General features: G+C 43.8%; 1 protein-coding gene across 1 annotated transcript; it reads left to right on the top strand.

Moving 5' to 3' along the window:
• The first annotated feature begins 2,109 nt into the window (after positions 1-2,109).
• rarab (retinoic acid receptor, alpha b) lies at positions 2,110-20,889 on the top strand. Its single transcript, XM_056288766.1, has 8 exons — positions 2,110-2,312; positions 3,061-3,202; positions 7,347-7,507; positions 7,618-7,794; positions 13,873-14,077; positions 14,999-15,066; positions 15,490-15,580; positions 16,054-20,889. The coding sequence occupies exons 2-8, from the start codon at positions 3,091-3,093 to the stop codon at positions 16,323-16,325; spliced, it is 1,086 nt and encodes a 361-aa protein (XP_056144741.1). The 5' UTR covers positions 2,110-2,312; positions 3,061-3,090; the 3' UTR covers positions 16,326-20,889.
• The last annotated feature ends 5,676 nt before the right edge of the window (positions 20,890-26,565 follow it).

Genomic DNA, 26,565 nt, shown 5'->3' with positions numbered 1-26,565 from the left:
CTGGAGTAAGAAATAGCCAATATCCAAATATCCAATTGTGGTTTAATGACTAATGGGGACAAATTGGGCACCACCGTGCCAGCGCAGTGGTTAGCACGGTCGCCTCACAGCAAGAAGGTCCTGGGTTCGAGCCCCAGGGTTGTCCAACCTTGGGGGTCGTCCCGCATCGTCCTCTGTGTGGAGTTAGCATGCTCTCCCCGTGTCTGTGAGGGTTTCTGCCGAGTGCTCCAGTTTCCTCCCACAGTCCAAAGACATGTACGTCAGGTGAATCAGCCGTACTAAATTGTCCCTAGGTATGAATGTGTGTGTCGGCCCTGTGATGGACTGGTGGCCTGTCCAGGGTGTCCCCCCGCCTGCCACCCAATGACTACTGGGATAGGCTCCAGCATCCCTGTGACCCTAAGTTGGATAAGCGGTTTGGATAATGGATGGATGGAATATCCAATTCAAAAGAGAGGAAAAGGTGTGCACTCTTGTGCCAAGGACAAACCCGGCTTGCTCTGCCTTTACACTTTTGAACACATGGTTGAAAAACGTAACCAATTCGGACACAGCTGGAGGCATCGCATCTCGAAGGTGCGTGTGGCGGACATGTTGCTGTGGTAACACAGCGTGACTAGTTGTAGACCTGCACCGAGACTTTGTGCATCACCCAACAGAGAGGACGTAGAGGGACAAATCATTAACAAAATATTCGCATCAACCAAATTTCTACAAATCCATTTTTCATCCTTGTGTGAAAGCTGGTTATGAGGAGTTGTTGTACTGGTTATCACTTCCTGTTTTTGATTATCACTTAGGATCTACGGCACACAGATGAAGTACATAGCCACAGTCAGACTTACATTACCTCGTAGCCATGCATCTTGCAGAAAAAAGCTGTTTTTCCAAAACACCTCTACGTCTCTCACTCCTCTTCAAAACAAATGCACGAGCTAGCAGAGGATGAATATGCATCTGTTTTACAGAAGGCAATGCTAACGCGGCATTAACTCAATCTTTCTGCGAAACACTGCCGCTTTTGTCCAAGTTTATCGTTCAACATGAGTATTACTGAAGATCCATTCTGTAAGTGTTCAAGCCCTTTCTACCAAGGCCATGTGTTTCAGATTAATGACTTGGGGTTTGCTATGATTTCACGCTGTCAGTCATTAGTAAGAGCAGATGGGCTACCGTCTGAGGTGTTTGGTTTTTGTTTTTTTTTCCTTTTCTTCAACAACAATACAACAATGCAAAATGTGAAATACCAAGATACAAAAGTTTGCATATTGTCCATTTTTATACCCCCCCCGAAGAACCAAAAAAAAGCAAACATTGTACAGAACAGAATTACAATTGAAAATAAAATAAAATGTTTAAATGTAAATAGACAAATGGCAAAATAGATCAAAATGTAAACATAAATACACATTAAAAAACATGTATATATTAGTCACAGTTGTCTATAGCTAATCTACATTGTAATTTGATTGAATAAGAATCAGTTATGGAGGTAGTGTAGCGGTCAATTCCGTTGCCTACCAACAAGGGGATCGCCGGTTCGAATCCCCATGTTACCTCCGGCTTAGTCAGGCGCCCCTACAGACACAATTGACCGTGTCTGCAGGTGGGAAGCCGGATGTGGGTATGCGTCCTGATCGCTGCACTAGCGCCTCCTCTGGTCGGTCGGGGCACCTGTTCGTGGGGGGAGGGGGAACTGGGGGTGATAGCGTGATCCTCCCATGCGCTACGTCCCCCTGGTGACACTCCTCACTGTCAGGTGAAAAGAAGCAGCTGGCGACTCCACATGTATCGTTGGAGGCATGTGGTAGTCTGCAGCCCTCCCCGGATCGGCAGAGGGGGTGGAGCAGCGACCGGGGCGGCTCGGAATAGTGGGGTAATTGGCCGGGTACAATTGGGGGGGGGGAATTTTTTTTTTTTAAATCATAAAAAAGGACCGGTTCAGTCAATTGAATGATCTGGCTAATCGTAGATTAGTTAATGTCTTAAACACAGACAGGAAGTCTCACAAAGGACGTTTATTTTCACGTCGGTCTTCCGAATTGCAGCTCTACTATAAGGTGTCCCGCAATACAGGAAGCAAAGGCAGTTGCGTCTGAGGTGTTTTTGAAGGGAGCTGCAGTTTGACGTTCATTCCTCTTCCCTGTCCTGCCACAGCCATAGAGACAGGAAGCACCAGTTCGGGGGAGGACCTGCTGGTGCCCAGCCCCCCCTCACCCCCGCCTCCGCCCCGCATCTACAAGCCCTGCTTCGTGTGTCAGGACAAGTCGTCCGGCTATCACTATGGGGTCAGCGCCTGTGAGGGCTGCAAGGTAGGCAGCTGATAGTGTCAATGGGTGCACATGCATTCACACCCACTCGTACACACACACACACTCGTACACACACACACACACACATGCACGAAAGAGACCTCTAGAAACGTGACAACCTAAACGCTATAAAGAGGGCCAGGGAGATTTGACCAACAATGTAACAGATACACATGGTTTATTTAGAATCGCTGTAAAAGGGTAATGAATGACATACAGGAATGGAGACAGAGTAAGAAATAGAAGAGAGAGGGAGAGAGAGAGAGAGAGGATAGAAACAGGAGTCAGGGAAAGAGAAGCGATTGCAAGTGCAAAACCTATGACCTCTACACTTCCGCCTGGCCTTCTAAGCTACTTTGCTTCCAACCTAATCCTGCACACAAACAAACTCATGCACACTCACACTCATACACGTCAACACATGGACACTCAAGTCTATGCATAAACACAGTCTTGTTGTGTGTGTGTGTGTGTGTGTGTGTGTGTTTGAAGGTCATGGAGTACACAAGTCTTGTTGTCACCAGCTGTCCAACAAATGTAACTTTCTTGTCCCACAAAAGCTCATTCCTGTTTGCTCACAGTTTGGTTTATGGTGCTTCTAGATGCAACGCCCATGTCCTTGCTGTGATTCTCATGTAGATATGCTGCCCCTTACTGTTGAGCCTATTCTCTTTAGACTCTTTCGCTCTCTTGACTCGGCCTCTCTTTCTTTCCATCCCTACCCTGACCCTCCCTCTTTCCTGCTCAGGGTTTCTTTCGGAGGAGTATCCAGAAGAACATGGCGTACACGTGTCACAGAGACAAGGTCTGCGTTATCAACAAGGTGACCAGGAACAGGTGTCAGTCCTGTCGGCTCCAGAAATGCTTCGATGTCGGCATGTCGAAGGAATGTGAGTGTTAACACAGGATTCCCATTATGTGCCTGCGTTTTGTTCTTGTGCGTGTGTGTGTGTTTGTGCGTGTGTGTGTTTGTGTGTGTGTGTGTGTGCGCGCGCTGTTATTTCTGTCCCTCGCACCCTTGCTCACAGTTTAATCGTGGCTCTCCCTCTAGTGGTCACTGTTTGTAACCACACGCCACCCAAAATCCCCCCAAAATGAAATCCCTTGAGTCGATTCACCATCCGAAAAACGTTAAATTTTTGTTAAATTTGTAGGCCATGTTACAGCTGTTGTGTTGAAAGTTGCAAGGTCAAAGTGAATATTTAGTAATTTTGAATGAATCCATTCAGTTCCTGGTGCCCTTGTTTTTGCCCTTGGCTTTTTCTTTCATCATCATTAAAACGTTGGCATTTCAATGTGCACTTTACCCCCAACGGCCAGTGTGATGTTTGTGGTGTGCAATTGTTCATCAACTCTTGTTTCTCGTTGTCAGCTAATTTTGTGAGTGTTTTAATAGACTGAGGGTAGGATTTGTATATATTGACATTTTATAGAATAGTTATTTTACTGTCTATTGTGAAACCTATGTTTTTATTTCTTCACCAACAATGTATTCCTTACTTCATTAAATTACGGGATTCGTAAATTCATAGTATTGTACCCAGCTTCTTAGCAAACTTGATATGGTACAGTGTTTTACTTGCACACTTAAATTATTTATGTAGCTCATAGCTGCATGTTGTTGCAAATTGCAATTTGTATAATTGACCCTTCGCTAAGGCCCGCCCCCTTAGTTACTGTTGCTAAGTCTGTCAAGCTTTAACATTGTTTTATGGTTAATAAAAGCAGCCAAAAGTAGTAGTAGTAGTAGTAGTAGTAGTAGTAGTACTTACCTTGGAGCAGACAAAGCTGTGCTTGTTGATCTTTGAGGGGTTCAACTGGATTTGAGAACGTCCACATAGCTTTATCCACAGCCTACACTTTCCAGGGTTTGATTTTGGTTTTGGAAAGGGAAAAAAAACGTACATATCCTTCCAACTTCTCTGGGTAACGAGTGTCACTGTTACAAGTGCCCCAGGCACATCATTTAACCTTAACTAGCTAAAAGTCCACAAAACGAGCTCGAAAATGAAAGAAAATCTGAAACTTTTGCACCGGAGTCAACGGAGCACCGCCATGAAAGTGTCGGACCTCTGTCGGAGCCTGTCCTATGCTGCGCTGTGACTGGCCAGTCTGCGTTTCGGGGGCATGGCTTAGCGAAGAGTGAATTGTGGTTGTGCAAAAGCATATTGTTACTGAGTCATCAACAACTTTTATAGTGTTATACTTTTATGTCAGCAGTGTGTAATGGCTATTCAGCTGTATGTTGCATTTGATGTGTTTTATGTGCCATCTGAAGACAAAGTTGGATTCATATAGAAGATGGCCTGTTTTACTGTAGGGTTTTCATTTTGTATAAGAGCTCTGAAGTACAGCCAGCGCAGTTGTGGTAACGGTTTTGGGAAATTGGGGTATAGTAATTTCAAGAAATGTGTATAGGTATCTGGGAAAAAAAACTGTTAACACCTTTGGTGAAACCTGTATTGGCAACACCAATGTATATGACGACAAAATCCCCGTCATGCTTTCAAAATGAAAGAGTCACCTGGGCTGTTGTGGCGTCACCTTCACACAGAGGAAAATATGAATGAGGTGGAGTTTTAGCTGTTGTAGTGTACTGTAGCATCTTTTATTTAAGGTCTTCTGGCCTTTATACTTGTTGGCAACAACAACTTTGCTCCTTTTTCAAACTCGCCACTTCTTCAACATTTGGCTGCTAAGGTGAAAACACTACGCAACATATCTTCCCAGTGGCATCCTACCCTAACGGCCAATCTTAAGAACGACCAGGATGTCACTCCTACCTAAAACGACCATGGCCCGTCAAAATGACGGCCAGTTTATTAACTCTATATTCTGTCAAGATAAATACCCAACTGAGCTATTAATGCATTGCATATGTTAGTATGTCTGTTAAGAAACGACTGACACCAAAATTAATATTTTAACAACTATAATACTATTTTTAAACAATTTAAACTTCAGAGAGACATGGTCGAACTTGAATAGCAAAATTGAAAAAAGTGAAAATATTACCTGATAAACATAATGGAAAACACATATTGCTAATCTAACAAACGTAGCAAGGCCTATAAAACGTAAAATTTAAAAGAAGAACAGAAAATAACCATTGAAATAGTCCCAAACAACAACCGGAACTTAAAAACTACTAGAACGACCACGGGCCATCAAAATGACCGCCACGGTTTTTAAACTCTATATTCTGTCAAGATAAATACCCAGTTGAGATATTAATGCATTACATATGTTAGTATGTCTGTTATGAAACGACTGACACCAAAATCAACATTTTAACAACTTTAATACTATTTTTCAAACAATTTAAAATGGCCGCTGTCCAACGCCTGTAAATACTGCAACGCCATGGTGGTAGTCATGGTGTCTGTAACGGTGTCTGTAACCAGACGTGTTGGCAATAATCAAAAATCAAATTTAGATTATTACTCTGCACTAGAGAATGCTAGTGTGTTTCTAGGACAGAGCAATGAAGTTCGCAAAGGAAGTTCATTGCTCTGCCCACGACCGACACACATCATAAATAGTGATATGACGCACACGATAACACGCAAATTATGAGCTGTCTTTTTGACGGCTCATGGTAGTTTTAGGTAGATCTTGTCATAACTTTGTTTTGTGCAATTGATCTAAAACTCATTTTAATGCAAATATATGCAATTTTAGGAGCATTCAGGGAGTGGCAGGTCTGTATCTTTTTTTCCACAAAGTTCTTAAACTTTGAAAATCCAAAACCGTCAAAATGACGGCCTTGGTCTTGTGGTGTTAAAAAGAAGCACTTCAATAAAATGAATGGCATCATGGATTAGTTATTGTCTTAAATGTCTTCCTTTTTTATTCCGCTTCCGGTGTGGGAAGATGGCAGCGCGAATTCACATTTGCGGCGGCCTCACCCAGTACCGTCCATGCAGTGTCTTTGTCCACGTTTGCGTCTAAGTTTATGTCTTCATTTGATGGCTGGGAGAGCTGGAGCTGGATCGGCTGGGAGAGCTTGGTCTGCTGTGTCCTGTGGGCCCAGGGACCACGGCCCTGATCAGAGCTGCACCCGAAGAGGTAACACCGAGGATGGTCTGACAGGACACGGAAGCGGGGCAGGCTAAGCTAACTGCTAGCCCGTGCAGACTGGCAGTACCAATAACACCAAGGGCGGTCTGGTGGCAGCCTCGCCTAGCGTTGACGGTGTTTTTAGTGTCATCGTTTGGAGTGCAGGGAGGTGTGTCGAAGGTGTCTGGCTGGGAGAGCCAGTGCTGGATCGGCTGGGAGAGCTTGGTCTACTGTGTCTGGTGGGCTCAAGGACCACGGCCCTACCTGGAGCTGCTCCCGAGAAGTAAACACCAAGGGCAGTCTGACAGGATGCGGAATCGGGGCAGGCTAAGCTAACTACTAGCCCATGCAGACCAACAGTTCTGACAGTCATCCTGGCTGGCATTCGTTCTCCTGGACAGTGATTTTATTTTATTTTATTTTATTTTATTTTTGATATATGTGTTAGTTTGGATACATGTGTTCTTGTAGTTTTTGGATATGTGTTTTTGTCTTTGTGTTGCACTGCTGGGGGAAACCATATTTTGTTTCATTTCATGTACGCCAGTACATGAAATGAAATGACAAATAAAGTGTTCCTGATTCCTGATGAACACAGACAGGAAGTATCACAAAGGACATTTATTTTCATGTCAGTCTTAAGAATTGCTGCTCTGCCTCCCACTTGCAGTTCTTTTGCACGCAGCCATAATATTTCCCAATACATTCAGAAACGCCCAGTCACTCAAATCCAGACGCATATTATCTCTGGCCCTACTGCTTCCTTCTTCTGTCTGTCTTTTATTTTGTATGTTTTTCAATATCTCACATGTCTGTTATATCCTGTTAAACACGGTAAAGGACCCTATAGATGCATTTCTCTATGTGTCTGTATGAATGTCCAATCCCACTTTCTGGACAGTATATTTTAAGTTGTGAAGCTTAAGCGTGTATATAAATCTCGCCATCTCTCCTTCCTCCTCCTCCTCCTCTCAGCGGTGCGGAATGACCGAACGAAGAAGAAGAAGGAAGAGAAGAGGTTTCTGGTTGCAGAGAGTTATGTCCTGTCGGCAGATGCAGAGGCGATGATTGAACGTGTACGCCGGGCCCACCAGGACACCTTCCCCTCACTGTGCCAACTGGGAAAATACACAACGGTACACACAGGAGATGCTCACATGCTAGGCAACACACACACACTCACACTCATCACTCATACAAAGTCAATAAATCTGTTGTCTCCCCGTCTCTCTCTGCCCACCTCCAGAACAACAGCTCAGAGCACCGTGTGGCTCTAGACGTCAGTCTGTGGGACAAGTTCAGTGAGTTGTCCACCAAGTGTATCATAAAGACCGTGGAGTTCGCCAAACAGCTACCCGGCTTCACGACGCTAAGCATCGCTGATCAGATCACCCTGCTCAAAGCTGCCTGCCTCGACATACTGGTGAGTTTCCAATGACATACACACACATACACTCACACACACACACGCATATTTGACTCAGGACAATCGGTCGGTGAGAACTAAGACTTCCACACAAGCTCTGAAGGACCAGGGTTGAGGTCTGCATCATACATGATGTCACTGGTATTATCAAATTGTTGTCATAGATAGCTAATAATTAGCCAACAGTTAGCTATAGTCCGTTAACTTTAATTAGAATAAATATATAGGAACATATAGGAAATGTTAATCTATGTGCATGAATCTCAGCTAAACTGTATTCACTAAATCAGATTAAATCACTAATTACCTTTTGAAATGTGTGATAAGGAGGACAGAATTCTGCAGTCAAAGGAAGAAAGCCTAATAGAGTCACATGACCGGATAACTTGTCAATCAACAGCCATCTAGTGGTCAATTATGGGGACTGCCAAAGAAAATACACATCTTCAAGAATGAACTCTAGATATCTTTGCTTCAGTTTTAGACCCTTTGTCGAGCTTGTCATGACTGTATTCAAGTAGCCAGGGATGTAAATAGGGCAATGATTCAGGTTTGATAATACATTTTCATGTCACCTTTCAGGAATCAGGTTTGGTATATCTATATATATAGAGCAAGACAGAGACAAGGGACAAGAAAGGGACAAAGACAAGGGACAAAGGTTGTCCCTTGTCTCCAATTCTGTTTGTGATATTCATGGAAAGGATCCCAAGACACAGCCAAGTTGGTGAGGAGTGTGTCCATTTTGGGAACCTTAGAATTACATCTCTGCTCTTCACAGATGATGTTGATTTGTTGGCTTCATCAGAACGTGACCTCCAGCGTGCACTGGGGTGGTTTGCAGCTGAGTGTGAAATGGCCGAGATGAGAGTCAGCACCTCCAAGTCTGAGGCCGTGGTTCTCTACCAGAAAATGGTGAATTGCTCCCTCCGGGTTGGGGTCTTGTTCACGAGTGAGGGTAGGATGGAGTGGAGATTGACAGGCAGATTGGAGTAGCATCAGCAGTAATGTGGACGTTGTACCAGACCGTTGTGGTGAAAAGAGAGCTGAGCCAGAAGGCAAAGCTCTCAATTTACCAGGCAGTCTTCGTTCCAACCCTCACCTATGGTCATGAGCTTTGGGTAACGACCAAAATGGTGAGATCGCAGATACAAGCGGCTGAAATTAGTTTCCTTCCTAGGGTGTCTGGGCTCAGCCTTAGAGATAGAGATAGGGTGAGGAGCTCGGGCATGCGAAAGGAGCTCAAAGTAGAGCCGCTGCTCCTTCGCGTCGAAAGGAGCCAGTTAAGGTGGTGCGGGCATCTGATTAGGATGCCTCCTGGGCGCCTTCCTTTGGAGGTTTTCCGGGCATGTCCAACTGGGAGGACACCACGGGGTAGACCCAGAACTCGCTGGAGGGACTACATATCCAATCTGTCCTGGAAACGCCTTAGAATTCCCCAGGAGGAGCTGGAGGGTGTTGCTGGGGAGAGGGACGTCTGGAGTGCCCTACTTAGCTTGCTGCCACCGCGACCTGACCCCGGAGAAGTGGCTGATGATGAGAGATGAGAGACAGAGTGCTGAATAGCTATAACAGTGTGAATGAAACAGTGTGCTTGAAAAAGTGATTTAAATACGTTTAATTAAAGATGAAATTTTTCATGAAAAGAAATGGTGGTCTTTGTAGTCGAGGACAAAGCATCTTCAAAGAGGTATAGATTTCATATTATAAGAGTAATTGTCTGTGTTTGCAAAAGTGTGTGCTCCTACTTCATTTGGTACTCGGGGCTGGAGATAAATCTAACTATCAAGTTAGTCAAACAATTAATAGTGTTGATTCCTGGAGACAAGGAGGGAGGGAGGGAGAGGGGGGGGGTCAAGTTTTTGAGCAGCTGTTTGAAAGAGGCAACATTAAGGGTAAGTGTCATGGAAATGTGGCACTTTATAGCCAATAAATAAAACTTAAATAAAGAGATAAAAGTGTTTTATCACATTATTGGCTCCAGTTATGACATTTTTTATGATATTTTTTAACCCAGAATAATGTAATAACCAGCCAATAATGTAATAACTTTTTACAGTACGTGCAAAAACTTATTACATTATTGGTTCAGAAAACGTATTACATTATTGGCCAGTTATTACGTTGTCGACTAACTACGTTAAGAATGGAAAACTTATTAGGTTATTGGCTATTATTGTAATTAACAGTAGTTATTACATTATTGGCTGCTACAGAGCATCTTAAGCCTTGTTCAGATTCTAGTTGTGTAACTCATCAAACATGTTGGATATGTCATGGATATGACATGTATGTCATATATTTTTTGTACTGATTGTAAAGCCCTTTGGGACTACCTTTTGATTTTAGGTGACACAAATAAACTTGACTTGATATAATCTTGCTGGCTTGGACTGGTGAAGGGCTCGATCGAGAGGCAAGAGATTTGAATCCCTAAACCCCACATACAAGAGAACAGTTAGCATGTTATCCTGCCCTGTTTTGTGCAGACTGGTTCAGACTCTCTATGATCTTGAAAACCAGCCACCAATATAATCAGCCTTTAGTTCCATCTTCTCCCGGTCCTGCTATGCAATCCCATATACAGCAGCTTTGTGTATCACTGCCGTATGTAGCCAACACTGGAACAGATTCAAAGTTGCTACTGTGGGCAAGCCGTCCACACGGAGCGTATGGTACATTTAGGTGCTTTGCTATTGGGTATTCCCTAAATGACACTTGTTACTGACTTACTCAGTCATAGACTACTTTTTAGTTTCAGCACTACTTGTTTTCAAAATCGATGAACGTCATTATAGCAGTATGGTTCTATCTGACAATGCAGGTATATCCTTGATTTATAAAGATGCTAAACTTGTGAGAGATCCCCCGAAATGGTGCTTTCAACTGGGATGGCTTATGGATCCCCACAGTCATAGATTTTTTTTTAGATAAACAAATTTACTCGTATTTTGAATGCAATACTTCCCAGACATCTGCTAGCACAAAATGGGAGGCATTCAAGGCATTTATTAGGAGTCAAATAATTTGTTTCCCTGGCTCAAAGAAAAAGACTGCACACCTTGAAATGAAGATGTTAGATGAGAAAATAAAGAACTAGAAACAGATCTCCACCATAACAGGCCTAGCTCTATAGATGCACATGCAAAACTACTACTTAGATCACAGTATAATGAGTTGTCAGCTAACAAAGCATCTGCCAATTTAATGAGACTCAAACAGTCCTACTATGACCAGAGGGGAAAGCCTGGGAAACTTTTAGCACGGCACATTAAACAACAACAAATAGAAAGGTCTATTAACTGCATCGAAACTCCACACGGTAGAACTAAAGTGGACCCAACAGAGATTAATGAGGCCTGCAGGATCTTCCATGGGAAATTGTATAGCTCGAAGGGCTCACCCAGCCTGGATATGCAGACACAATTCCAAAACATCCTTAATATTCCTAAAATTTCTGAAGAGGAAAGTAGAGCATTAGATGGAGAAGTAGCAAAACTGGAAATTACAGAAGCGATTGGCTGTGTGCATGCTGGAAAAGCGGCAGTGCCATATGGCATCCCTATAGATATTTTATAAAGAAATTCAGTCCAAATTACTTTTCACCCCTTTTGGAGATGTTTCAAGAGTCCTTCAGGGATGGTCTTCTCCCGAAATCCATGAGGGGTGCCCTAATCACATTACCGTCAAAACCAGGAAAACCAAACACAAAATGTGAAAATGTGCATCCAATTAGCCTTTTAAGCTCAGACACAAAAATACTTTGCAAAGTTCTTGCAAGAAGATTGGAGGGCCTGCTTCCTCGGGTGGTGGGAGAGGACCACAATGGATTTATTCAAGTTAGACACTTTCATAATGTCAGACGAGTGCTCAGTATTTTACACAGCCAGAGAGGGGTGACAGACAGGGCCTTACTCTCACTTGATGCAGAGAAGGCCTTTGACTGGGTTGAATGGCCTTATCTGTTTGAGGTGCTTACCAGCTTTGGCTTTGGGAATACATTTTGTAAATGGGTTAGATTGCTTTGCACTGGGCTCACTGCAGAAGTTTTGACTTATAATGAGGTCTCTAAACTTTCTCACATCTCTAGAAGTTGCCCGCAAGGAAGTCCTTTGGCACCATTGCTATTTATTCTTGCAGTAGAACCATTTGCTATAACGGTGAGGATGCATAGTGACATTTATGGAATTCAAGGTTATTTACGCTTTCCCAATGATGTAATCATACTCCTAAAAAAAATCTAAACAGTTCTATTCCCACTCCTACACCTTATTGAAACATTTGGAAAGATATCTGGATACAAAGTTCATCATTCAAAATCATCTATAATCTTAATTAATGAATTATAGAGGAAAATGGCCATGTTTATGCTTCTATTTTCAACACCGCAGATAATTTCATATATCTGGGTATAAAAATTGTCCCTGAGGTGAATAAGATCACTCAGATAAATTATGAAACAATTCTGGAAATTACTACCTCATCAGTAGAACATTGGACATCTTTAGCTATCTGAATGATTGACAGGATAAATATTCTAAAAATTAACATTACCAAGTTTCTCCATTTGTTCCAGAATATCCCTCTGCCCCCTCCCTCATCTTTGTTTACTAGAATTAAAAAATTGTTTACCAACTTTTTTGGTAAACTAAGCATTCTAGACTCTGTCTAGCTTTATTTCGTATATCTATCATATGACCTTAAATGCCCAAACATCCAATGGACAGCTCAACCGCGGTCCATCATGTTTTCTTTTTCCTCTGAAAACCCTCCCGCTTAGATAGATTTACAATCATGTTTTGTTATGCCAAGCTTACTATTGCACTTGTATTCAGCAAATCGTAAATACCTGAGAAAAAATACAGACAACACTGTTGTATTGAATATGATTAACATTTGGTTTGACACTTGTCAATATTTGAATATAAAGTCCTCCTGATCAAGCTTCAGTCCTATTTGGGGTAATGTTAATTTTAAACCAGGGAAATGAGGGGCGTCCGGGTGGTGTGGCGGTCTATTTCATTGCCTACCAACATGGGGATCGCTGGTTCGAATCCCCATGTTACCTCCGGCTTGGTCGGGCGTCCCTACAGACACAATATGCCGTGTTTGCGGGTGGGAAGCCGCATGTGGGTATGTGTCCTGGTCACTGCACTAGCGCCTCCTCTGGTCGGTCCGGGGGGGTATAGTGTGATCCTCCCACACACTACACCCCCCTGGTGAAACTCCTCACTGTCAGGTGAAAAGAAGTGGCTGGCAACTCCACATGTATCGGAGGAGGCATGTGGTAGTCTACAGTCCTCCCCAGATTGGTGGATCAGGGTAATTGGTCGGATACAATTGGGGAGAAAAAGGAAAAAAATCAACAACAAAAAAAAAAAAACAGGGAAATTTGACTCAGAATTTCAGATATGGGCAAAAAAAGGGTTTAGGAAAGTGCAGGATATGTACAGTGAAGATAAAGTACTTGTTTCCTTTGCAGAAATATCAACCAAATATGACATTTCAAAGAATCACTTTTTCAAATATATTCAACTTAGGAGCTTTATATCCTCATCTCAAAACCATTCATTAACTGTCATTTCTCCATTAGAGGTAGCAGTCATGACACATTGCTATGATAAAGGTTTGATTTCTTCTTTGTAAAGCATAATATTAATCTTGGTAACCCGCTTCAGCAGGAACAGCATCAAGATCTTGTACACTGATCTAAGAAACACCCTTTATTTCTTTATTCATCTATTTACTTTTTTATCTACAAATTTTTTTTTTACAATTTATATTACAATTTCATTTAGCAGACTCTTTTATCCAAGGTGATGGACATCTGAGAGTTAATACAACATAAGCAAGGGATCTAGTCAGGAGGCGAGCTTTAGTCAAGATCCTAGTCAACTATCTGTACTCAGTTGACAGGGATGGGCTGATGGGAGGGAGAAGAGGGTGGAAAATGTTTGCTGTGTTTTATATAATTGTTCTCCACTGTATAATTGGACATGATTTGCAAATTGAAAACCAATAAAAAAATTTTTTTTTAAACGGCACTCGTTATGTGGTATCCCTTTCCTCTATTAGATCCTACGGATTTGCACTCGCTACACCCCAGACCAGGACACCATGACCTTCTCAGATGGGCTGACTCTGAACCGAACCCAGATGCACAACGCCGGGTTCGGCCCGCTCACTGACCTGGTGTTTTCCTTCGCAAACCAGCTGCTGCCGCTGCAGATGGACGACGCAGAGACGGGCTTACTCAGTGCCATCTGCCTGCTCTGCGGAGGTACTGCGCCTGTTCACTCAGCTGTGTGGTTTGAGAGTCACAGTAACATGCATGGCAGAGAGGGAAAACTGCAATCTTGTTCCAAAAAAAAAAATAAGGGGATTTGTCAATGGTCGGAAATGTCATGAAGGGGAAACAAGATATCACACACACACACATGCCAGTGTATAATACACCCTAATACAGCCTAACACTTGCACCACAAGGTGCCGATTGGCAAATTAGTCAGAAAGGCACGAACTGAGGAAGCCTCTTGGATGAGAGGCGCAATGTCTTCACGGATATATACAAAGTCCAGTTGCACTTGATTCAACTCCTTTGGATAACCATGACCTGGATGAATGAGAACATTCACAGACAGATTGGCAAATCAGAATGATATGAAGTCTTGGAGGGCAGCACAGTAGCCCAGTGGTTAGTGCAGTCACCTCACAGCAAGAAGGTCCTGGGTTCGAGCCCCGGGGTAGTCCAACCTTTGGGGTCGTCCTAGGTCATCCTCTTTGTGGAGTTTGCATGTTCTCCCCGTGTCTGCGTGGGTTTCCTCTGGGTGCCCCGGTTTCCTCCCACAGTCCAAAGACATGTAGGTCAGGTGAATCAGCCGTACTAAATTGTCCCTAGGTGTGAATGTGTCGGCCCTGTGATGGACTGGCGGCCTGTCCAGGGTGTCTCCCCGCCTCCCGCCCAATGAATGCTGGGTTAGGCTCCAGCATCCCCGCAGTTTGGATAATGGATGAATGGGTGAAGTCTTGGATTTTAATACAGGCTTAACAGCAACTTCTGACACTGGAGCGCTGTGTGTGAGACATTTCTGGTCAGCCATCACTCCTTCCTGTGACACCTTAGAGTGGAAGAATACCAATTTATACCACTCATTTAACAAATATCGGGTTTTCAGTAATATGCCTTTGTGTTTGGCTGTAGACCGTCAGGACCTGGAGGAGTCGGAGAAGGTGGATGTTCTTCAGGAGCCACTGCTGGAAGCCTTGAAGGTAACGATGCCTTTTTTGAGATGATTTTTGAAATTGGGTTTTTGTTTTCTTTAAAATATCGTGTTGCAGATATGTTTATGTATACAGTATGTCCGTTTGTCTTTGTTCAGCATACCACCAAGAGACAATCCCAGTAAATTTGTTCAAACTTGTGTATATGTCTATAAACGTTGATAGGAGGTTTGTTGTTTTATATGAATTTTGTTCGAAAATGAAACATGAACTCTGAAAGAGGCAATGCCGGTCATAGTGAGAGTAAGTCACAAAATGACTGAAAGAGCAAAACTGAAACAGTAGTTATGAAATGTATGTAGCGTATTGGTAAAACCCCTTAAAGAGGTGTTGCATTACAGCTATAGCAATTTATTTTCAAATGACAATTAAAAAAAAAAGTATAGCATAATTAGCACTTTGTGTCTGCAGATCTATGTGAGAAGACGACGGCCAGATAAACCCAGCATGTTCCCCAAGATGCTGATGAAGATTACTGACCTCAGGAGTATCAGTGTTAAGGGTGAGACACACACACACACACACACACACACACACACACACACACACACACACACACACACACACACACACACAGTGGGATCTAAGTATTCACACAAAGATGCAAATTAATACAAACATAAATGCTGTACACACATGCATAGTTGTATACCGCATATGTGGCATGCTGACTCAAATTCATTTCACACTTCCTGCTCTTTGCATGGAAGGGTTGAATTTGATTCTATTTGTAATTTCTGTGGTTTTTCCACATTTGAAACAAGGGTCAGGGGTAGATGGTGTCAGTGTCATATATCTACCTCTTTTCTTTTTTTTGAGAGTAACTGTGATGTAGGGCTATACAAATGACTCTGACCACTATTTAGCAGACAACATACATATATCTGCTGCAGAAAGATGGTCTGTGTCATTAAAATCAGTCTATCTGCCTATCCATATCTACCTCTCCCTCCCTCTCTCTCTATCCCTCTCTAGGAGCGGAGCGAGTGATCACGCTGAAAATGGAGATTCCAGGCTCCATGCCTCCATTGATCCAGGAGATGTTGGAGAACTCTGAAGGGCTGGAGGGACAGGGGGCCGGGGGAGAAAAGGGAGGAGGAGAGGGAAGGGGAGGGAAAGGCAGAGGAGAAGAAGGTGGGACTCAATCTGAGAGCTGTCATCTGAGTCCATCTCCCTCCTCAGTAACCTCTCCTGTCACCAGCCCCAGTTCAGTACCCTGCTCACCTTCCTCCTCCCTCTCCACCTGAAGCCCTACACTTGCCACACACACGCAAACACACACACACACACACACACACACACACACACACACACACACACACACACACACACATATCCAGAACCCCAACTTCACAGCGCCACCCTGAGGGCAATCCATGGTACAGCAGTCAAAGAGGCCAGTTAGACACATCGCCACAAACTGATAAACTGAGTGTCGACATGGCTGACAGAATTTAACTGGACCAGATTTTTTTTCAGGACAGGCTGGATTCACTGACCGAAAACAGACAGGAAAAAAAACAGGACCAGAACTTCAACAGGCTGGTTGACTGACTGATCTGGGTGAAGGAGTGGCTGCTAAATTCTCTGAACTTTTCTCCAGGAGGATTTCAAAGTAACATCAGTGCTGTGGTCACAGATGGGAACTGTTTAATTAAGTAGCAACTAAAGGTTTGGCTTGAACTTTGTTTTACAGTCTGAGAGGAAAAGGCCCGTGCACTGAACCAGACCTCGACTCAATAAGAGGAGGACTGACTGACCGATTGCCTGACAGACTAACTTCTGAGAGTGAGGCAGAATATTCCAGAGAGGAGGACGGTCTCTTGCACAGCATGATATAATAATGATAATAATACTGAAAATGGAGATGGACAGTCAGTGTACTGGACTAGCGTGGGATTGAACCTACAGTACGGCAACCTGAACTGGACTGAGGGATTATCAGCAGCTACCAGCCAAATGCTTTGTAGTCTTTGACTGGGACTGGTAAGTCTGTGGACTTCACCAGCTGCTTAGGCACGTTACCAGCAGTTGTCTAACGATTTTCTTTCTTTTCTTTATTTTTTTTTTTGTATCTTATTTAAACATCAAGTTTAAAGCTGAAATCCGTGATTTCTGCGACCTGTCCCGCCCTCTTGCAGTGGGAACTTCAAACAAGGTGTAGCAGCCATTGTGGTTTGTATGCCATCAGCTCAGCAGTAAAAAATGGCATGCTCGGGTTAAAGCGAACACAAACTACATCAAACTATATGGGAACACTGTTGTACTGTAATATTGATTGTAAAGTTGGTAGATTACCTGTCCAACAAAAGCATCACCACATCGTCATCACATTTCAATCCTTTTTCCTGTTTGAGTAGGAACGTGTTTGCTGCTGCACCAGTGTGTTCATCCTATCAGGTCAGATATTTCAACAGCAGTTTATGGAGAGTTTCTCCAACTACACAAAAGATGCCAGTTAGCATTGTCAAACCTGACTCCCATGTGAAAAATCCCAGATTTCAGCTTCAAGCTGGTAAGACAATGAATGGTGGAGTGAGGTTTTGAACAAATCGCTGTGACCAGTAGAGAAAACCGTTTCCTGCCCTGAAACACTTGACGTGCTGTAAAGCCACGTCTGGAGTTGGACCACAAAAGTCTACATTTACTGCACCGTTATTCCTGCCCGCTCACTGGACTGAACCCCGCTGGCCTCTCCTCCTACAGTTTGTTAAGGCTGAAGGTTCGACTGACCAGTCAGATCTGGGCCTGCAGCCTGAGTCCAGCCTTAGCTAAAGGCAAGCCGTCTAAACCAGCCACCGATGTAGAAACTCAGACAGGCTGATTGTAGAGGATCAGAGAATGATGGACAGGTGCATCATCATGGCAGCATTCCTCTCCATCCTAATGTTGTTGTGTTTTTTTTTCATGAAAATACATGTACAGTATATGAGATAATGAATTCTATTGTAAATAATGAAAATGCTGCAAAAGCAATTTAAGGAAACTGATGCAAGAGGAAGATTATTTTATCAAATATGTATCTGTGTGTATTTGCCCCAGATGTCCTCCTAGTGCCCCACCCACAGCCACCAGCAGCACCCCAATTCCCCTCATCCTACTCACGATTTTCCCACACTATGAAACATCAGGGACAGGGAGATGCTGTCATTCCCTTCTTCTTTTAACTCGATGGAAGTTGAACAAGGAGGTTGATCTCTGTATTCAAGACACAGTCCCTTTGCCAGATGGGAGCGTTAAAGTCAGAGGCTGTTCCTGGAAACACCCTCATCGCTCTATTTGCAAACTTTGTAACAAGCACTTGTAGAAAATGGATGGGTTAGGCGTTGGGTTTTTACCTCAGTCTTTCAGATAGTGCTTTTTATTTTTTACTCCAAAATGCCTCAAGAGTTGTGCAAGTGTAGACACATTGATGGGTCTCACGGGCAGTGACAGAGCAACGCTTTCCCCATCGAGTCCCACGGCTGCAAGGGGCCACAGGTTATATAGTGAAATGTCACGTCCTCGGTGACAAGGGCTGTCTCCGGAGTGTGTTGTGCAGGTGATGTTTGAATGTGGTTGTGTACTCGGCACCACTTACTGCCAAAATCTGTTCCCACAGCACCACTGCCTCAATACAGTATCACTGTTTTCTAACTCCAGTTTTGGTCTTTCACTTGTTTTGAGTACACACTCAGGTGAGTTTGGTGAACCAGTCGAATCTACTAAAAACCCAGCATATAGTATTTGTTAAAAAATTAGGTTTGTTTTTTTGTTGTTTTTTTTTGCCAGCGTCTGATAAACGGGTTCTTCTGAGATTTCTGGATTTCACAGTGAAACGCTGTCTGCATCTAGAAATGTCCCTTGAATTCAGAAGAGTTCGGAATCACAAACAAGCTGCCCGAAAAGATTTAAGATATCCTGATTTGAAACTGTACAAGCAATATGCTCAGTCTATCTAAATGTCCTACCACAAATTCACCACAGTACACTGTCTTTCTTTGAGAATATCCCAAACAGGTATATTCTGCTCAGGCAAGTCCTTTGTAATGTCAAGGCTAAACAAAATCCCTTGTCCAAAGCTGCGTCAATTAGACAGCGATTTGAACTGAAAGATAAATTTGACTACGCTTGGCGAATGATCAGATCCCCGGTGTTCACATACAAGGCTGCATCGAACGTGCAGCCCTTTAGCTGCAAGTCCACAGCCCAGCACTCCGCACCAGCTCCACGCTCTGCCATGTGCTGGAGCCTCTCTGTGCCAGGCCTGGTCTTCGCTTCAACTGGTCCCACGTCAGCCAACACAGCCGTAGGTGGAAAAACCAGGTCCAGAAAGTAAAAATACCCACAGTGTATTTGCTCCACCCATGTACTCAACCCACTGAAGCTGATCTTTGCTTCACTTCTATTTTTTGGGGTGTTTTTGGGGGGGGTTCCCCCGGGCGGCATGGTGGCGCAGTGGTTAGCGCGGTCGCCTCACAGCAAGAAGGTCCTGGGTTTGAGCCCCGGGGTAGTCCAACCTTGGTAGGTCATCCGGGGTCGTCCTCTGTGTGGAGTTTGCATGTTCTCCCTGTGTCCGCACGGGTTTCCTCTGGAGGTGGCTCCGGTTTCCTCCCACAGTCCAAAGACACGTAGGTCAGGTGAATTGGCCGTACTAAACTGCCCCTAGATATGAATGGGTGTGTGTTTGTGTGTGTCGGCCCTGTGATGGCCTGGCGGCCTGTCCAGGGTGTCTCCCCACCTGCCGCCCAATATGACTGCTGGAATAGGCTGCAGCATCCCCGCAACCCCGAGAGCAGGATAAGCGGTTCAGATAATGGATGGATGGATTGGAATTTTCCCCCTTTTTCTCCCCAGTTGTACTTCACCAATTGCCCTATTTTCCGAGCCATCGTGGTCGCCGCTCCACCCCCTCTGCTGATCTGGGTAGGGCTGCAGACTACCACGTGCCTCCTCTGATACATGTGGAATTGCCAGCCACTTCTTTTCACCTGACAGTGAGGAGTTTTGCCAGGGGGATGTAGCGTATTCCCCCCAGTTCCCCCTTCCCCCCCCGAACAGGTGCCCCGACCGACCAGAGGAGACGCTAGTGCAGCGACCAGGACATATACCCACATCCGGCTTCCCACCCGCAGACATGGCCAATTGTCCTAAGGGACGCCCGACCAAGCTGGAAGTAACACGGGGATTCGAACCGGTGATCCCCATGTTCGTAGGCAACAGAATAGACCACCACACTACTCGAACACCCCTTCACTTCACTTCTGATCTTCAGCTAGGTAGGAGGAACTAGTTCGAGATTTGGCTGATTTACTACATGGGTGGCGGAAATACACAGTTGGGACCTTTACTCTCTGGACCTGGTTTTGCCACCTCTGAATGGCAAATTCAATCCCTGTCGCCAACCTCAGACCTCATCGAGAGCTATTACCTCATGTCACCCTCCTCTTAAATATTCCCTCTCTCCTTGCACTGCCAGCACATCTATACAAAGACGATCCCCCCACCCCATCTCCGTCCCCTCATCCTTTTCTATTTCTCCTCTTGCACTTGGCTTTGGAACGACTGTTTTCTATGGAAATCTTGTAAACGGCACGAGGGCCCTGATTTTTGCACTGATTAATGGCGGCTTGTTATTTTTTTAGATGGAGAAATTGCAGCTTATAATGCTTTTGCTCTCCCTGTATGTCACTGGATTAAAACAACAGCTACATGTTATGTAAGAATGACAATTAATGAGGAAAGTCAATTATCTAAAAAAAAAGTTTTTAGGTACTTTCACGAGACCCATGTTTGCCAACCATCTTTAGATTTCTGCATTAAATGTTCAAGTTCCAAGTCTATCTGATATTTCTCCTTTTGGCTCCTCGGTTAAAATGCACCACATAACACACTGTTGTCTCTTCAGGGAAGTCATATTTAGAGTTTTTCTTTGTACCAACATTTTAAGAAGATTGATTTTTTTTCTTCTTCGTGCAAACAGACGTCTGCATGGCTAATCTATTTGACTTTATATCATAAAGGGACTCAACAATGCCAGTACAGCAAAACTGGTAGATTTAAATCAACCTACTGCCGGTCAAAAACCTGCAGTTATTGGCAACTTGGACAAAATCCCATGGGGGATCCAAGCTAATTGAATATCTTTTCAGTTCTGGTCCAGTATTTAAGAAACACTGAAGGTCCATACGGCCATGCCAGACCCTGCTGGTGACCAAATTTAGGCCAGTTCATTTCAGTTCATATTTATTCTTAGGCCAGTCAGTTCAGGACTGTTTCTTTGCTAACTTTAAAATACGGAGGAACCTTTTGCAACACAAGGTGGTGACATTCAACCGGACACTACAGAAATATCTTTTTTTAAATATATATATATATATAAAAAAAGAAAGTCCTGTCATTAGCATGTTGGTTAGTTTCTCTTTGCATCTGAAATGGTTGGATTGCAAGTGATGCTAGCGAACCAGCAAACTCGTCCGGGTTACCAGTTCCTTTCACAACAGCACAGCCTCAGAGGACTAACACATCACTCTTATCCAACCAAATGAAACACACACACACAGCGTTACTATCTCATGATAAATCTTTGAAGGGATTCTCTTTACTGTTGACATGGAGGGCAAATGAGCTAAATGTGACACAAGTGGTGGCCTGTGGGCCAAACTCTGCAGGAGTATTGTATTATATATATAAGAATTGTACACAAAGACTGTCTTGGGGCGATCTAATCAAGAGGATGTTTCACAACACTCATACTAGTTACAATACAAATGATTATTTTCAAATTATATCTAATTATATATATATATATATATATATATGTGTGTTTATATATATATATATGTAAAATATATATAATTTTCACTCTATGTGTGGCTATGGCTATTAGGGCTGGTGTTTGTGAATTGGAATTTTTTGAAATGAGTTGTTTCAGCAGCATCCACGAGCAGCAGTAAATTTCATTTGCTAGCATGCAAACAGCTGCATTGATTCACAGCCAATAGGGAAACTCCCATTTCCGTGTTTACCAGTGACGCCGTTGGTCACCGCTAGCTGGAACTCCACTGTCCAACCAATGGGGAAACTCCATCACTCACTCACTCACTCACTCACTCACTCACTCACTCACTCACTCACGGACAACCGCTTGTGTGAGGCTGGCCCCGCTGTTCCTTTCAGGCTCTTTGGTCTTTATATCTTCTTCTATCTCATACTCCCCCCACCTCTGTTCCCCAATTGCTACGCCCTCATCATCATCTTTTCACCCTCGCCGTCAAAATATTCGCTCACCATCAGTATCCAGAGACGGCGGCCATCGAGAATAACAGCAACAGCCTTTTTCAACATCAGGGCAGAAGAGAAAGGGAACCCTCCCCAGGTTGGAGTTTCCAGTAAGTGCTGGGCTATATGAATGATGATTTTATCATTATAAGGAATTTTAAACAATATTGATATACTCCAATCAGCCAAAACATTAAAACCACTGACAGGTGATGTTAATAACACTGATTATCTCATTACAATGGCACCTGTCAAGGGGTGAGATATATTAGGCAGCAAGTGAAGAGTATCTTCTTGAAGTAGATGTGTTGGAAGCAGGAAAAATGGGCACGTGTAAGGATCTGAGCAACTTTGACAAAGGCCACATTGTGATGGCTAGATGACTTCACACATCAAATTTTGATTGGCTGATGTTCACTCAAGATTGTAATCAGTTTGCAGCTTCGGGCTTCAAGGAAAGGCTAGCAATACCACAAGTGCTGGTCCAAGGAGCTGTGATGCGTTAAGATGACATGGGAAACCCCTGCTCAGCCCCACGAGAAAACAAGCAACTGAATTTGGACACATTTCAGGCACATTTTAATTTAACATGTCATGATTTTAATTTTTCAGGGCCAGCAGAGAAGGCCCTGACAGCCCACCGTTGGTTTTATGCAAATACGTGTGCATGCATCCAGGCATAGCCAATGCCCCTTTGTGCTCTATGGCACAGTGGCACAGTGAAATCTGAAGTGAAAGTATGAAAATCTTTACATGAAAGGGGGAAAATTTAATGAGAGCTTGAACTGTTTTCCATTGTGACTCAGACAGCCGCTCAGTTTGTGTGTCATTATCCGGCTCATTACCTCATTGTGAGGAGTCATGAAAAACTACAATCCAACAGGCAGGGATGTTCTACATAATCGAGACAGCCAGCTAGCATGAATAAATGAATAGTACTGCAGAGAAAAGAAGGAAATGAGAAGGAGACTATAATGTGTTCAACTTCATGGATGAGAGAGGAAGAATAACAAAAAAAAGAAAAGGGGGACTACTGCGTGTAACTTCATTAATGAGAGAGGAAGGGTTGCCAGTGGGCCAATAACGCAAAAGATTACAAACAGCTCTTTTCCAAATTATCTCCACTTATTGACTCATCAGTAAGGCCATCTAGCAGTTTTACCACCAAACCAGATGTATTGGGGAATGGGTATGGTCCCGTGCAGGAGAAGGGCCTCACTTCAGGGGAGATCTTTATCAGCCTTACCTTCACTTAGACCCCAAAGAAAACAAATTCCCTAATGAAAACATATCAAGCAGATTGAAGTTGTGTGCTACCAAAATTCATAAATGACTTTTAATCTTTCCATGTGATTTTCTGCCTCTGGTGTTTGTGGGGCACCATTAGGACTATCTACGTATTCGGTAAAATGTTTTGAAATGCTGAACATAATTTACATTCTTGCTTTGAATTTTTCAGATCGAACAGCACACTTGTTTTTTTTCCAACAAGTGGTCGAGTGATGTCTACTTGATGTTATTCGCTGCTGACACGTCACTGATATGCTTTCAATCCACTGGGCCGGGCAGCGTAGTGTGAGCAGCATCGACACCTATGATGCACCATAGTTTCCACTGTGCAAAATCATTCAAGTGTGTGGAACTCTTACACCTCTTGAAGGCTCACAAAAATGCAGGATATAGATATTTATCAATGAAAAACTCCTGAGCTGAATGACTCCATTTCCTTCATCAGGATCTGTCACAATGGATCTGTTATTCAACTTCATTTTGATGTCTCATACTCTATTTTGGAATAATTCATTTTTTCCGCCTCATAAATCAGGCAGAAAAAAATGGCTTCCGATGTCATCGGTGAAACGACACGAATCAACTGTGCTAATACTGACTGGAGACCCATCATGAACATGAATAACAGTGGCTGATTATGTGAATGATTATGGTGTTTTGGGGGCAGAGCGGGCAGAGCACCCTCCAGTGGTTAATGAAATGTTTAGATATGGATGGGGGCGATGAGCAATCAGTCAGGTAATTTGCGTCCCCATTATGCATCCTCCTCCTCCCTCTCAGAAACGCCAATGCACAACACACACACATAACTTTTATTTAATTTTATTTTTTTATCTATTTTAATTCTTCCCCATTTTTCTCCCCAATTGTACTTGGCCAATTATCCCACTCTTCCGAGCTGTCCTCCACCTCCTCTGCCGAGCCGGGGAGGGCTGCAGACTACCACATGCCTCTTCGGATACATGTGGAGTCGCCAGCCGCTTCTTTTCACCTGACAGTGAGGAGTTTCGCCAGGGGGATGTAGCGCGTGTGAGGATCACGCTATTCCCCCCAGTCCCCCTCCGCCCCGAACAGGCGCCCCGACTGACCAGAGGAGGCGCTAGTGCAGTGACCAGGACACATACCCACATCCGGCTTCCCACCCATTGACATGGCCTATAGGCTCGGTGCATTAATACCGCGCTGTGGAACTTGCGGGTGTGTCTGTTTGCATAAGAACTTCCGGTACAACCAGATAATTATGTCCTACTGAATCATTAGTTAGCTGCTAACTTATCCATCCAAAATCTTAATTTCGTCCGAAAAAAATCAACGACTCAAACAGGGCAAAAAGGGGCGTTCAAGTATCAACGCCCCTTTGCCACTGTTGTGTGCCACAGTGTGCGAATTCGGCGCGCTATAATTGTCTTTTAAGTTTCCATTCATTCCCTAGTAACTGCGAGGAAAGAGCTAAGTGGCTAGCGGAGATTCGGAGGGATGCATTTACTGTCACCAAGAGTACAAAAGTGTGTAGTCTGCATTTTTAACCGGGTGATTTCGCTGTGCCAGCTACAGGTGTGCTAAGGAGGCTCAAGAAAGAAGCTGTCCCCATGCTCTTTGCATGGAATGAGTACTCCAAACCCGCACCCAGGCTAGGTGTGTGGGAGCTCCGGGAGCGTCCTGCTGTCGCCCCTCTGCCAGCTCTGGACTCCTCTGATAATGAGATGGATGTCAGCAGCTGCCTGCAAGAGCATCACTATAGAGTGGCTCCTAAACCTTCCGCTTTGGACGATGCCCTGGCCCAACACGAGTCAATGAGGAAACAAATAGAAGTGCTCCAGAAATAACTAGAGATCGTCCTGCTACAGTCCAAATTCAGCCTGAGGAGATTTGCAGGTTCCGACGAGGACGTTCGGTTTTACACCAGGTATGTCTGATTTGTATCATTTCATTTAATTGCCCCTACCAAATTAACTCACCTGTTCAGTCTCTCCACCCCCCCCCCACCATGCCTCTCTCTCTCTCTTTCTCTCTCTCTCTCTCACACACACACACACACACACACACACGTAGTCGATTGCAATAAGTACTGGGCTGTACTTTAACAACTGTACAGAAGATAGAATGTAAAACTACCATGTCATGTATTATGGCTTGTGTCCTAAGGTTTGCTACCTATGAGCATTTCATGTGCTTCTGGCGCTTGATCGAGCCGTCTAATGATGCCATTACTCACCCTTGTAGTTGTCAATGTAGCTCGAAATATACATCTTAAACGCCTTGTCTTTTTTGCTCGTCTGAGCTACCGAGGAAGCACTCTCGATGCGATGTACATTGTTGACTGTGATTTTAGAGAGGTCCTGCAAACAACGAGTGTAAAACAAAGCCATCTCTTCTCTCAACAAACCAGACCGGAAGTTCTTGTGCAAATACTCCTACGTCGGAAGTCGAAAGACGCCATCTTACACACCCAGGCTGTTGTGTCGGTAGGGACGCCCGACCAAGCTGGAGGTAACACGAGGATTCGAACCGGCGATCCCCGTGTTGGTAGGCAATGGAATAGACTGCTACACCGCCCGGACGCCCTTTACACACGCACCTTTTAATTCATATTTCATGTACTAAATTAGTTTTTCAATTGGTGTTTATCAGAGGTGGAAAGTAGCAAAGTACTCAAGTACTGTACTTAAGTACAGTTCTAACGTACTGGTGCTTTATTTGAGTATTGCCATTTTGTGAGACTTACACTTTTACTCCACTTTTACTCCACTATATTTCACAGAGAAATATTGTACTTTTTACCCTGCTGTATTTATCTGACAGCTGTAGTTTCTTTGCAGAAAAAGGTTTTATATGCACAACATATAAGTGCATGAAATATGATGCATTAAGAGTTTAAACTAACCAACAGTACAGTTAGACCAGCTATAACATTAAAATACTGCTGACAGTTAACAA

Source organism: Lampris incognitus, chromosome 10 (genome assembly GCF_029633865.1).
Source record: "Lampris incognitus isolate fLamInc1 chromosome 10, fLamInc1.hap2, whole genome shotgun sequence".
Taxonomy (NCBI): domain Eukaryota; kingdom Metazoa; phylum Chordata; class Actinopteri; order Lampriformes; family Lampridae; genus Lampris; species Lampris incognitus.
Note: the sequence above shows the minus strand (reverse complement) of the source record. Positions and strands in the feature narration are given on the sequence as shown.

Bases quoted from the DNA above. Each gene is read 5' to 3' on its own strand.
- rarab (XM_056288766.1), top strand. From the start codon at position 3,091: ATGGCGTACACGTGTCACAGAGACAAGGTCTGCGTTATCAACAAGGTG. The intron at 14,078-14,998 runs GTACTGCGCCTG...GTTTGGCTGTAG, and splicing joins CATCTGCCTGCTCTGCGGAG to ACCGTCAGGACCTGGAGGAG. The intron at 15,581-16,053 runs GTGAGACACACA...ATCCCTCTCTAG, and splicing joins CAGGAGTATCAGTGTTAAGG to GAGCGGAGCGAGTGATCACG.